The 13,141-nt window shown below is 35.9% G+C and overlaps 2 protein-coding genes across 2 annotated transcripts; one reads left to right on the top strand and one right to left on the bottom strand.

The window, feature by feature from the left end:
• The first annotated feature begins 1,387 nt into the window (after positions 1-1,387).
• On the top strand, positions 1,388-1,954 carry LOC111389267 (putative lipid-binding protein At4g00165). The gene has a single exon (XM_023014181.1). The coding sequence runs from the start codon at positions 1,492-1,494 to the stop codon at positions 1,855-1,857; it is 366 nt and encodes a 121-aa protein (XP_022869949.1). The 5' UTR covers positions 1,388-1,491; the 3' UTR covers positions 1,858-1,954.
• A 564-nt stretch (positions 1,955-2,518) lies between these two features.
• On the bottom strand, positions 2,519-13,080 carry LOC111389268 (RNA-binding protein 28). The gene is made up of 15 exons (XM_023014183.1): positions 12,969-13,080; positions 12,428-12,523; positions 12,250-12,328; positions 11,378-11,511; positions 9,467-9,606; positions 8,667-8,717; positions 8,472-8,554; positions 8,322-8,376; positions 7,384-7,498; positions 6,433-6,931; positions 6,132-6,345; positions 5,931-6,001; positions 3,763-3,931; positions 3,552-3,678; positions 2,519-3,360 (listed from the first exon to the last, which is right to left on the bottom strand). Exons 1-15 carry the CDS (start codon positions 13,063-13,065, stop codon positions 2,678-2,680), a joined length of 2,613 nt encoding a protein of 870 aa, XP_022869951.1. The 5' UTR covers positions 13,066-13,080; the 3' UTR covers positions 2,519-2,677.
• Between the last annotated feature and the right edge of the window lie 61 nt (positions 13,081-13,141).

Here is a 13,141-nt window from a genome sequence, read left to right as displayed (position 1 = left end):
TTTTTTTTGCTATGTTTTCAAGAATGTCTTTTGTCAACATAATAGAGAATAAAGTTTGAAATATATCGGAGCCAGAATATTTGAATTTATTTCCAAAACAGTATAATTATACATTACACAATACGCAATGGACACTTAAAAAAAAAGGTGAAACTAATAAAAAATGACAAAATAAAGAGTAATACTATTTAGCCCCGTTAAAGTTACAATCCCAATTTAGGTGACATTAAGATGACATTAAATGATGGTAAATTTCACATTTCATTAAGTCATTTTTGGGTTACAATTGCTGCATAGCATTATACCAAAATAAATAGATGAAAAGGCACACATAAATATTAAAACCTGACATTATCACTAATTAAACAGTAGAAAAGGTAACATCATTCTTCCAAGTGTTCACTTGCAGTGGCGGTGTTGGGTTTCCGGTGGGTCGCTTTTGCCTTCCAGTATTTGCATGGGGTGGTGGCGTTGGGTTCCGATAGGTCTCCTCCACCACCTTGGCCTTGCAGACAGTAGTTTCAACCATATTTCTGATGTTTGGTACCTCATACTTCTGTGCAATGTAAACTCCACCTATCATGCCTATCATCATCGCCAAACTGCTTCCGATTATACCCATTTTACGTCTGATTAATTGATTTTTTTATGGGTTTTATGAGAATTTTTATTATATTTTAGACAATTCTTGGATAACTGATGAAGAATGATGGGTTTGTGATTTATCTATGTATCGTCTTTGGTGTTGTATTGTGCAAGAATATTAATATATTTTTCTCGAGAGTTAAGGCCGTTGTCTAACCCCTTCTTCAAGAGTCAACTCACAAATATTGAAATTATTTTTTCATTCACTGTATATATCTTGGTTTGATAATATTAAATATTTCTTGTCTACTGTATAATATTGTCCTATATTGTACCGAACATGAGATAAACATTATTATATAATTGTTCAATCGTCATTTCAAACTACACGAACAAAAGACGAGTTAACAATAGTGTGTAGAACGATGCTACATTGTCAGAATTATTTGCCCACTTCTTTGTGACTTTTGGTCATTGGACCGTTTAAAAAACAATCAGTTTTTTCACCCAATCATCTGTTGTCAACACTGCATCTAAGAAGTAGGTTGGCAAAAAATTATGTTAAAATGACTTATTCATTAGTATGTATAGATATAAATATCTATATAATTTAACATAGAAATTATTATTGCAAAAAGAACTATACTAAACCAGGTCTAAGTCGACTAGGGATGGCAAAAATGTGTAAAAACTAAAATAAACAAAAAGGAAGACGCAAAGTATGTCATTATTTGCACAAGCCACTAAGGGTGGTCCATTGTCCATGCCAATCACCAATATATAAAAATCTAGCTTCAACACTATCCAATCCATGTCAAAAATTGGCCACTAATTTCACATTTCTCTGCTCTATAGAACACCAAGCAAATAGTCATAGGGCGTACAATTCCTTTACCAAGTAAGAAAATGTTTGGTTCAAAGGTTATTTCTCTCCTAATTTTACTAAACACCATATTTTTCACTTGTGTATCCTCGCAAAACATTCCATGCCCTCCGGCTCCGGCTACTCCGAAGAAGTGCCCAAGAGATACCCTGAAGTTGGGTGTTTGTGGCGACTGGTTAGGGCTGGTTCATGAGGAGATTGGAGCAAAACCCAGCAGCAAATGTTGTGCATTGTTGGAGGGTCTTGCCAATCTTGAAGCTGCATTGTGTTTATGTACTGCAATTAAGGCAAATGTATTGGGCATTGTAAACTTAGAAATACCAGTTGCCATAAGTTTGGTCATCAATTCTTGTGGAAAGAAGGTGCCTAAGGGCTTTGTGTGCGAATAGGTTTGTTATCTACATATCTTCTTGCACCAATTCTATGTACTTTATGTAATTATTAATTTGCCACTAATTGTTATAGTGTTGAAAATTTCTTTGATAATTGTTAGTCGTAAGTTGTTCAAATCAATCATGACAGAAGTGGCTCCTTTGCCTCCGCCTGTTTTGATTCTATAATGGAACAAATTACAACAGCAAAGTTTCAGGTTCTTTCGAGGGGGAGAGAATTCTGAGAAAGAAGTAAATAAAGCACCAATAGTTTATTCCAATCGTGCTACAGAGCCCGGGTTTAAATCCCGGGCTCCAATCCAGGGCACCTCGGCCGTTGATCTTCTGCACGTGGGAGGCCCGCCATCAAAATCGAGGGCAGAGGCTCTGCCACCTCTGGCCCTGGAACGAACCCGGGATTTAATCCCGGGTTCTTCAGCATTTTCCTAAAAAGTGTGTGGTTTAGAACAAATAAGCTGGCAGGCCACAAATCAATGAGAATGGGTAAAATTCTCTTTTGCACAAACCTAAGCGATAACTTGGTGGTCGAGGCACCACAGGGTTTAAATCATATAAGAAACGTCTCTCTCCTAGCGTGCCCCAACGGTTTCCAACATTCCGCCAAACTCTATTCCTCCACCACCAACTTTCCACGTACGAAATCCAAACTGAATCATTGGGACTGTCAAGTTTTCATCTTACATAAAGCACCATAATAGGTCAAAAAAATCCAATTTGATTGGGTTAACGCAAAATTCCAAAGGAAACAAGTATATTGTCAGCTCTAAGTACAGGGAAATAAATACACTCGTAACTTATCTAACTTGAGAAAAAAAATTCATTGGAACCACCTCTTGAGCTGCTTGGAGCCTTGCTTCTTGTCATCAGTTGGATTAGAATTGTTATGCGTAAATTTGGATCTATATTGTTCGATCAACATGTCCAGTTTATCCACTACATCTCTTCCCAGTGGATCATTATTCTTTTTACCTCTTTTCCTTGGATTACTACCTTCTTTCGGTTGTTTAGTTAGATCTTGAAACCCTCTTTTTTTTCTTTTCAAGTTTGAGTCATCCAACAGTTGTTGCTTATGGGTATTTGCCACTGGTAATGATTCTCCTTCATTGGGCTTCCTTCTTTTCTGCTGGTTCTCTACCTGCTGCTTTGAGCCTTTTAAGGTTTTCTCTGGTAATGTACCATCCATCCTACTTCGCGGAGAACCTTTCTGCTGCTTGGTAGCCCCGCCTACCTCAGTTGTAGTTACTTCAATAGCTTTATTCTCCGATTCACTTCCCTTCTTACTACCAATCTTCTTTATCGTCTTATCTACTCTTGGTTTCCGCTTTCTGGGATTCTTGTTTGCAAGGGATTCCCCGGTGTTTACAGGGTCATTTTGCTGCAAATCTCCAACATCATCAAGAGAAGCCTTCTGAGCTTGAAGTTTTTCTTTACGAAGCTTCAGTGTCTGGACATTATCTAAAGCAAACTCCACAATCGGGCGACACTCAGAACCAAAAGTTTCTGCAAATCATTGAACCAGCACATCCAATTAAATTGAATAATTGCATCGACAAAAAACAGTACAAAATTCTTGGCTTTTGTACCAAAGGAATATTATGAAAGTAAACCTTACACCAGGATTTACTATGGAGAGGCAAATGCTTACAGTTTCTGATAAGAGAGAACGTGATAAGTCTTTTGGAGAAGAATACCTGGATTATTGTTAAGAACTCTCAGGGCCACAAGTGCATGTTGATGCTCCGTGAATTCAACAAAGGCTACTCCACGTGGACGACTTTTTTCTCCTTCCTTTCCTTTCTTATCCTTCAATAATTTCAACTGCACATACATCATAATGTTTTAGAAAATATAGAAATGTCAAAGGAAAAAAATATATATATCCATTAGAAAAGCACATCTGACCTGCCAAATCGTGGGTTTTTGCTTTGTAGCTCGAGCAGTAACAGCATCTATACAAAGTTTCTTGAGACTTTTTTCTTTCATTGACTTTGGCACATTGTATATGATCAGTCTTGTCTTTGAAACATGAAAGTTTGGAGATTGAAGCTTAGTCATCTTTTCATTGTGCAACCTGTGGAATAGTTTGACAGAATAATCATGCTAGAATTGAAAAACATCAACAGCATCATAATATTGAAGCGCACACAGATGTATTGACATAGGCAACATCGACCGCAATAATCATGAGAATCTCTTAATACCATATTTGTTTTCAAGAAGGTTCTGCATATTGATTCAGTTCTCAAACTTGTACGTTTATAATGGTTTGCAATCTGTAATTCCAGAAACTCGACTTTATTCACCAACAAAAAGTAGGGAACCTTCCAATGATTTCAGGCAAAAGAATCAAAGTCGCACTATCAATCAAAATGGTTGTGCCTCCAGAATGTGGCACCATTGGTTGTGCTACATTTCAAAAATTACGAGCACAATTTTTGTAACAAAACCCAGTGGATACACAACAATCACCCCAGGGGAAGAGCAAGGATTTTGGTTCAGCAGGGCAAGACTTAATACGAAAAAATAAAAATTAAGCAAGTTAATAATGATAACATTAAAAATGTAATAATTTATTCTACAATTATTCCCTACAGCATTTCAAATGGCATTTAAAATCATTACTTCTGCAGTAGCAATAAGAAGTTTTTCAAGGTTGCCTTTTCTTGCTAGTTTGCAGCAAGAATGGCACTTCAGTAAGTTGGACAGATTTTGCACAGACATTCAAGCCTGATGCTTATATTCTTGGTTGAGTTGTATTTAGCTCAGTGATAGTGATGTCATGGAAAAGAAGGGACACAAGAATAAATACAGAAAAGGTGAAAGAAGGAAGCTAGCTTGAACTTGTATGAACACTTGGATGAACAGAGCACATAACCTACACTTTATATTTGCTCAAGTTACTAAGAAAATTTCTCTCAGTTTCTTCTTATAAACCAAGCACAATATGCATAAGCAATCAATCACTTGAAGAAAGCATATGGAAATAAATACTAATAAATCAGAATTCAAGAACACTAATAAATAGAACTCAAGAAATCTCAAGAACACTAATTTGTAAAAGTAGAATTCAAGAATAATACGTTCTCCTAAAGTTATGAATGCTCATCAGCAGTACAATTATGTTCCTCATCGTTAGTCTCGATTTGTAGAAGAGCAAATCTTTAGCCTAGACATCTAGAGATGTCCAAGTGCCCAGTGAACGATGAAATAATTTCTATATCCTTAAGTGTGAGAGTATGAAATGATTTTTGCATTATAGAGGCAAAGAAGAAATTAAATAAATAGAACTTAAACTGGAGTCCAAGATTCTATTCACATTTATCTAATCACTGTTCTTTAAGCAATTCAGTTCGGCTTAGCAAACCATCTTTGAACCAAAAGATAACGAGCAAATAGCCTTTGGTAGCAGGGAGCCTAAACCACTCATCCAAGTTTAACGTGCAAAATGATGAAGTCTAAGACATAAAAACAGAAAATGAGCAAGTAAAATTACAAAGTTCTGCTTCCGTAGTGTAAGAGTGTGGATTGTTTGGGGCAGCATCTACTGGAATGTTGCCAGAATACCGATTAGAAACTAGGATTGAACAATTGGGAATTTGGAATCGATTAGGAATTTAGGCTTAAGCATTGTTTGGGCTGGGCTTTCAAAGACTTGGGCTGGGATTAGGAACTTAGGAGGTAGAAAGCTGAATTTCAATTTTCTAAGAAAACCAAAATACCCAGTGGGGGGCCTGTCATAGCTCCGCCCTTGAATCCCACAAATGACAAGTCAAGGCCTCAAGGAGCACAACTGTTGATTTGAAGTTCAAGTCTGCCTAAATACTGTTAATACATTTTCAGGAAAAAAAATGAAAACTGGAATTCTGACGATTATATTTTGTTCATGGGGATAGATGGCCAAATTCATTAGCGAATCCCCTAAACTTTTTTACGATCTTACGTTCCCTAAAAATCCCAGAACCTTTCCACTAAAATAAGAATTTCAGGCCACCAAGATGGCCTCTTATGACTGGCCAAGGCAAGCTTTGTCATTCAATTATGCTGCTACTAATAAAAAGAATATCATTTACTTGTTGCGCTTTGACATGTCACTTGCTGAAACTCCTTCAGCAGCAGGTGTCCCTTCCATGATAAGACCCTCCTGTTAAGAAAGACCGAACACGAATTCAATTGGAAGTTATGAATACGTGACAGCAGAAACAGCAGAAACAATATTAACGTATCCATTTTTCAAGGATTGACAAGAGAATAGCTCAGACTTGTAAACCAACCTTTGCCAGGTAAAGATTGCGGTGGTCAAGGACCTCTTTTTGGGACTTCTCCTGTGCCTTATCCTGAGCTGTTTTCTTGTCCAAAGTCCTAAGAACTTTCAGCTGTCTTCCTTTTAGAAAGATACCTAAACCAGATACAGCATTGGCTGCTGAAAATGCAGCATCAGCAGCATCTGTTGTTTTAAACTTCAGAAATCCAGTCCCCCTGGGTCGCCTGCAAAAGTGTAGCCGGATGTTCACAAAAGAACAATGATAAATAAAGAGATCTTGAAGCAGATATTAGTCAAATACTTGTCCTTACTTGGTCAGTTGATGAAGAACGGGAAAAAACGACTGCACTTCACCAAATGCAGAGAAACGTTGTTTCACTTCTTCATTGTCAATGTCATAAGGAAGATTAGTTATGAAAACAGTGCTGCGCAAGTCATTCTCTCCTTCAGCCGGACTAATTTGTTCACTTCCCAAAGCATTCACTTGTTCTACTGCATGGGAACTGGATGCATCAACTGATTTATCTTGTAATTGAACAATTTCATTACCGTTTTTCCCCTCAGATGACTCTGGGTCATCATTGCCAGAAGTGGTTGCCTTTCTAGAAGATGATGAAATGAACCTCTTGAGTACGTTTCTTGCAACTTCTGCTTCCACGTCAAAATCAACTTCATAGGTACTATCATCTACTTCAACTGAATTCAACTCGTCAGCAGCAGCATCAACACTATGAGATTGTGATTCTTTTGTGACTTCCAAATCATCATCCTCAGAATCACTACTGTCATCTCCATCAATGTCATGCTGTCCTGTAAAAACCACAATTTAAATAGAGTATAATGTAATCATCTTGATTCCCAAAGCAAAAGATATCGAGTCACCAAGAATGTATCACCCAACATATGTTGGGGAATTTTCACGAATTCAATTAAGAAATACGGCACCAAAGCTCATAAATTTGCACATATGATTAAATAAACAAACTTCAGTCAATTATTGAATACTGTGTAATTCTTCAACCAATCAACTTTAAACAAGATGGATCAGAAGAAAAGCTTTGATTTACTCTAACTCGATTTATATTGCAAAATGCCAGCAAAGACTGATAAGACTTCAAACTTTAAACAAGGTGTATTGATAACAGATTACAAAACTGTTGAAGCACCCAAATTTTTAGTATTTGGCCAATTACGGGAAATAAAAAATATAATAGAACGAATAGCATAAGTTAAGGGATTTAGATAATTAAAGGACAAATTACCGTCTTCTAAGGCGGCAACAGAATTGCTGCCAGATGTATAAACCTTTTTCGGAACAGCCCAATCAACAGCAATGGGTCTTTTACCGAATTGTTTCCCGTTAAATTTCTTGATAGCCTGTATATGGAGTAAATGAGTGTGTCAGAGTAATAATCATTGTCCGCCAGTGGAAGATGATTCTAGAAAAAGTAATGATGATGAAAGCTAATGAAGGCCCTATTTGAGCCACATTCTTTCCAAAAAAAAAATACATTCTTAAGCAGTGATTTGACATCATTTCAACCATACATTCTTCATAAAATAATATTACATGCAAATCTAAAACCTTTCCTCATTTTTTAACCATACATTCTTCATCAATCTACTATTCGAAAATACCTTCTTTCAAATTAATATGGCTCAAATACATACTAAATGTATTTAAGGCTCTTTAAAGGTCACACCAAGCTAAGGCCAGGAGTCATATAAATGCTCTTAGAATTCAAGTAGCAGCATTCAAGTAATTTAGATGTTATGCATATCTTCAGAGCTTTAAAAAACAAAAAGTATACCCCAGGAACTATATTTAGAATCTTCTATTTTCAAATTTTTTCCATTGCCAAATCTTCAATATTGATAGCTTCTTTCCTCGTGCTAATATATCCCAAGAAATTCCAAGTTAGATCTAGTAAAAGAGATCTCAATCTCAGAATAAGCATGCCCTAGACTGACTAGAAGAAGCATGCCCAGAGATACTCTTATATTAAGATCTCTCCAACCCATATTTCTCCTGAATATTGATCTATTTTAGCCTTTTTCTCCATTTTTGATCCCTTGAAATTTCTTAATTAAGCAGCAGACAGGGGACTAATCAAGGCTGGGGCTTGCATCACCAGAAGAACAAGTTTAGCTTTGGCATTTAAGAACAGATAGAACAGTATTCATCAAACAGAAGGCATACATTTTCAGCTTCCCCCTTCGACGTGAATTTAACAAATGCAAATCCTTTAGATAACCTGCAAGAGGTAAATCAAGAGTGAAAACTTAAAAACTGACACCATAAGTACATTGGGAGTAAATTACAAATAATTGCATGTCATTATATATCTACCCAGTCTCAGAATTTCGAGGAATAAAAACTTCCCACACACATCCAACAGAAGCAAACATATCTTTTATCTCAGCAACTTCAGCCTGCAATCAATAACCCACAGAAGAAATATTCCCTTATCATGTATTGTTGAAAACAATAAACATAAGAGTATGACCCACTGTAAATTGTTAAATTTCAAGAGAAGAAAGTAACCTTGAATGGGAGATTCCTCACTATGAGTTTCCACTTCTGAGTTTTAGAGCCCTGGTCAAGACATGCAAGCATAAAAGGACCTTGAGTCCCTCAATCACACATAAATGAAGGAAAGAATTCTATGCAGAATGATGTTAATCGCAGTAGTGTCAGGGCTATAACAAGAAGCATGTCATGTTAGAACTTCAAACAAATTAATTGATGGTCAATGACATAATTGTACAACTTACACACCAGAAAGCACTGTGCTAATATATTCGTATATAATCAAGATTGCATCTTTTGACATAGTGGCTTCCACACTAGCATGGTGCTTAACCTAGAACACTTCGACCATAAGTTAGAGATGAACTCTAGAGATTTACTGAGCTGAGTAAGCAATCTGGTAGGGTGTACATTAACAATTGATTTTGTTGCGTTCTATGAGTGAGGTAGGCAGCAGAGAATCAGTTGTTGGAAGCCAAGACCTTCCCTCATTTTTTGAGGTCTGTGTTTTGATGCATCTTTAGCAAGTGCAGGGAAGCCATTGTTACACAACAAACAATGCATAGTTGTTTTACAAAGTAAAGGTGTGGCACACTAATCAAAGGCAGCATTTGAAACCCTTGGAAGTTCAGACTTCAGACTCAAATTGTGAGACTACCATTTAAAGTCACTAGAAAGCAGTGAATTACACTACGTGATTTCATCTTTGATGCACTGATTTTAATGAAGTTTGACAACTAGTCACAAAAAGCAAAAATTAGTTAGTCAATTGCTTCATATAGGCATACATATCGTTCTAGAGACAGTAACCCTACCTCTCCACCCAGCTGACGTGCCCAAATAGATTGCCCATGTATCTCCTTTTGGTGCAACACTGCAACACATGCACGGGCCGATTTTACACTCATAAAAAGTACAGAAGAAGCATCCATTTTACATCCATCTTGAGCTAGTCCTGCACATGATCATATATTGGAGGCCATATCACCATCTCAAACAAAAAAATTCAATTCCTCTGAGGAGCATATAAGTTGCTCAGGTAATTAAGCAACAGCACAATGAGGAAACAATACTTGATCTTTCTACTAAAGATGAGTAATTAAAACTTAGGTAACTGTGAGAAAGTTTCAATAAATACTCAAAATTAAAACAAAAATGTATCAATAAACAACAAGCCCACTAAGTCTTATCCCGATAATATTTGGGTCGATTACATGAATTTATTTTCTCCATTCCGTTTGGTCCATCACTACTATATAAGATCCTATGGAACTTGATCCTTCACAAGCATTTTTAAAGAAAAGTACATATAAACCTGAAACAAAAAACCAGAAAAACAACAATACGGCAAAGAAAAGCATGTGAACATTGTCCCATGTTTCTATAATTGTTTTGTTAGACAGCTTTCCCTCCTACCTTATGGAAATTAGAGCGCAAGCAAGAGTTAAGGGAGACAGTACAGAATCCAGGAATTGTGCCAGGAAAAGGATGCAAAATATACTATAAGAGTTCAAGGAACAGTAAGATGGTGTCACATTCAATTTCTTATACGTTCCATTTCAAAACCATAGGACAGCTCAACAGTGCTCCATGTCTATTTTCTTGGACAAGCATCAATAATACTACGCGTGTCTTTCAAGACATCAATAATATTATGCGTGGATTCAAATAATAAAACTATGCATGTCTTTCAAATCATCAATAATACCATATTTTTATACTGACCGGCTCCCTTCTCAATTAACAACCTTTACTTGGAAGCTTCATACACAAAAAGTTATAAGTAATTTCAGGGAAAAAGCTCAAAGCCCAAATTGAAGGCAACTGAAAGTACTATTAACTTTAAGAGAAAAGGGAGTTGAAAATTTTCAAACTACTGTATTTGGAGAAATGGAGATGAAAGGAACGTCAGGCGCAGTAAGTTATACAAAATTTAATTTCTGTAACACCATTTTTCACTCTAATCGATAATTCAGTTCAAGCATTGCCTTCTTGACAACTACTTGTTACTATGTTGACAATTTCCACCTATATTCTTCTACAGTTCGTCTCCCTATGGCATTAACAGATACTGGTCAAGAGAAGGGTGATGCTTTAAGTAGAATCCTTAATAAAAGATCTATCAAAGAGATGTCTGAGCAAGAAATTAGAAATCCTCCTACAGAAACGGAGAATGTTACGAGGATATTATCTAACTTTTGACTAGTAAAATGGACGACGGTGTGACAACTAGAACTTATATATACGTATGAAGCATGAAGCAGACCTTAGTAAGTTTCTTAAACATGTCAGATTATACCTAATAAAGACCTGTAGAGAAGGATACTGTCGATATGGATAAGTGGGGCAAAATAGAATGTGATAGAATTGTTACATGTTAGGATTTAGACTGCAAGAAGCATTGAAGCAATTTATCTGTTACGCAACATAAACGGATGTGCTGCGATTTTTTTATGTTTTTCAATCGTGTTTGATGATTTTTTATTTTGAATCTGTTCGACATATATAGCTTAACTCTCGCATTAAAAGGCAAAGAAACAAAGAAGTGACATCCAAGGCAGTGGCTCTGTAAGGGCTCACTCAGCTCTAACTCCAGAAGCTAGACTAGCTTAAGGATCCGTAGAAGTTTTCTACGTTCATTCAGCGGGTGCAGAAGGTTACTCACGATGAGACCAAAATAAACTTGTTAACGTAAATTAGGAGCTGCAACATATAAATGTAGTTACCATGATGCTGAAGCACTTCTCTGGGAAGAGGGTAGGTGACAGAAAATATTGTGCCACAGTCCCTTGCTTGACGGTGTACTTCCTCTGCCACATTAGCATTAAGAATACCACCAAATATGACTGTCTTAGCAACCCTATTTAGCATGAAGAGAACTTCGTGTTAGATATGCTGAACAAGAAATTAATTATAAGCAAATAATATCATAAAATTAAAATATACAACTACAAATTTAGAAAATCGTACTTCTGAACTAGAACTTGAAAGCATATTTATATAGAAGTTACTAAGTTGAAGGTTTGAAAATCCTTCGTTGTAGAAAATATCAGCTGAAAAAAGTTCCTCGGACAAAGCCAGCCAGTTTTCAAACTGACTTAGGTTACTAATCTAACTTTCAGAGGGAAAACATGGTTGTCCCTATATTGAATCAGGTGCTGTATCATGACTTCACTACTGATACCAGTTCCTTAGCTGATAAGATTAGGAACAGAACATAGTCTTACATAAGCCAATAGATATATTCTAATAAGTATAAACGAGATTGATGTGGACATATCAATCAATCTGAAATTAAAAATATAAAAGAAAAAGGAGCTAGCAAAAGAACAGTATAATCAAGAAATGACAAAAATGTAAATAAAAAGAAACTACTTTACATCTCAAGGGGGCATCTAAGAAGCAAAAATGAACGTAACAATTTTGATACTACCTATCTATCATTACAAGCCAAACTACAATTCAAGAGATGAAGAATGTGATTGATAATATTTGATGCAACCTAGATGTCACACTTTACAATAAATATTCATCTTAGGAGAAATAACAAACTTTTTATTCCTGTCTATATGATAATATCAAGCCAATAACCTGGTACCTTTGTTTTTCTGAACCAATCCCTTCATCAAGCAGACTTCTCGAAATCACAGTTCTTTTCCGTTTCTTCATGGATTTACCTGTTTAAAATCAACAAAAACATATATTAAGTACGAAAAAATTGGAAAAAGAATATCAATAGTCTTAAGGGACGTGTAAACATTTTTGTAGTTAGATACCTTCTACTTGAGAGTTTGGTGCCCTCTCAAGCTTTTCTACCTTTGTGGCTGAAATGTCCTTGTCGTTTTTTGTTTCAATAACATCTTCAGAATGAACTACCAAGTGGAAAAGGCATAACAACATAACATCAAATAAACATCAAGAATGAATTTACATCTTTACCTTCTGGTGAATATAGTAGCTCATTGATGCCGATTTGCAGAGAATAATAAAGGATAGGGAATTATGAAGAGAGAAATGAGAAAAGTAGATTTATTCAGTCAAGTGTGTCTCTTACAATTCAAGAACCTCAATTTATAGGTTCAAAATAGAAATGAAAAAAGAAACTTCGATAAAAAGGAAAACTTGAATTTCCTTTATTTAAAAAGAGACAAATTTTCTATTCTACCAAAAACAATAAAATGCGTTAACGAAGATTTGATCCCTAATTGATTTGATTCCGTCTATGTCGAGAATATACTTTCCAATTTGCATCACTCATTTTGTAAACTTGAGTCAAAACTTAAGAAAACATAAGTTAGCTATCTCAAAGTTTGATACCTTTCGGTTCCTTCTCAAGCTTTTCCATGTTTGTGGCTAAAACGTCTTTGTCAGTCTTGACATCATCTTCAGCATGAACTACAAGTGAATAAGTCATAAAACAGTACTATTAAATTAACTTCAAGAATGTATTGACATCTTTAAATTCCAGTAGATGAGGTAGCAGATACTGT

This window comes from Olea europaea, unplaced genomic scaffold (genome assembly GCF_002742605.1).
Source record: "Olea europaea var. sylvestris unplaced genomic scaffold, O_europaea_v1 scaffold5726, whole genome shotgun sequence".
Classification (NCBI taxonomy): Eukaryota; Viridiplantae; Streptophyta; class Magnoliopsida; order Lamiales; family Oleaceae; genus Olea; species Olea europaea.
Note: the sequence above shows the minus strand (reverse complement) of the source record. Positions and strands in the feature narration are given on the sequence as shown.

What these genes read in the sequence shown, in the direction of transcription:
- LOC111389267 (XM_023014181.1), top strand. Translation starts at nt 1,492, where the DNA reads ATGTTTGGTTCAAAGGTTATTTCTCTCCTAATTTTACTAAACACCATA.
- LOC111389268 (XM_023014183.1), bottom strand. Translation starts at nt 13,065, where the DNA reads ATGACTTATTCACTTGTAGTTCATGCTGAAGATGATGTCAAGACTGAC. An exon ending in CACGTCAGCTGGGTGGAGAG is followed by an intron (nt 8,718 to 9,466) that starts GTAGGGTTACTG and finishes TGTCTTGACCAG; the next exon opens with GGCTCTAAAACTCAGAAGTG. An exon ending in GACATGTCAAAGCGCAACAA is followed by an intron (nt 3,932 to 5,930) that starts GTAAATGATATT and finishes ACTATTCCACAG; the next exon opens with GTTGCACAATGAAAAGATGA.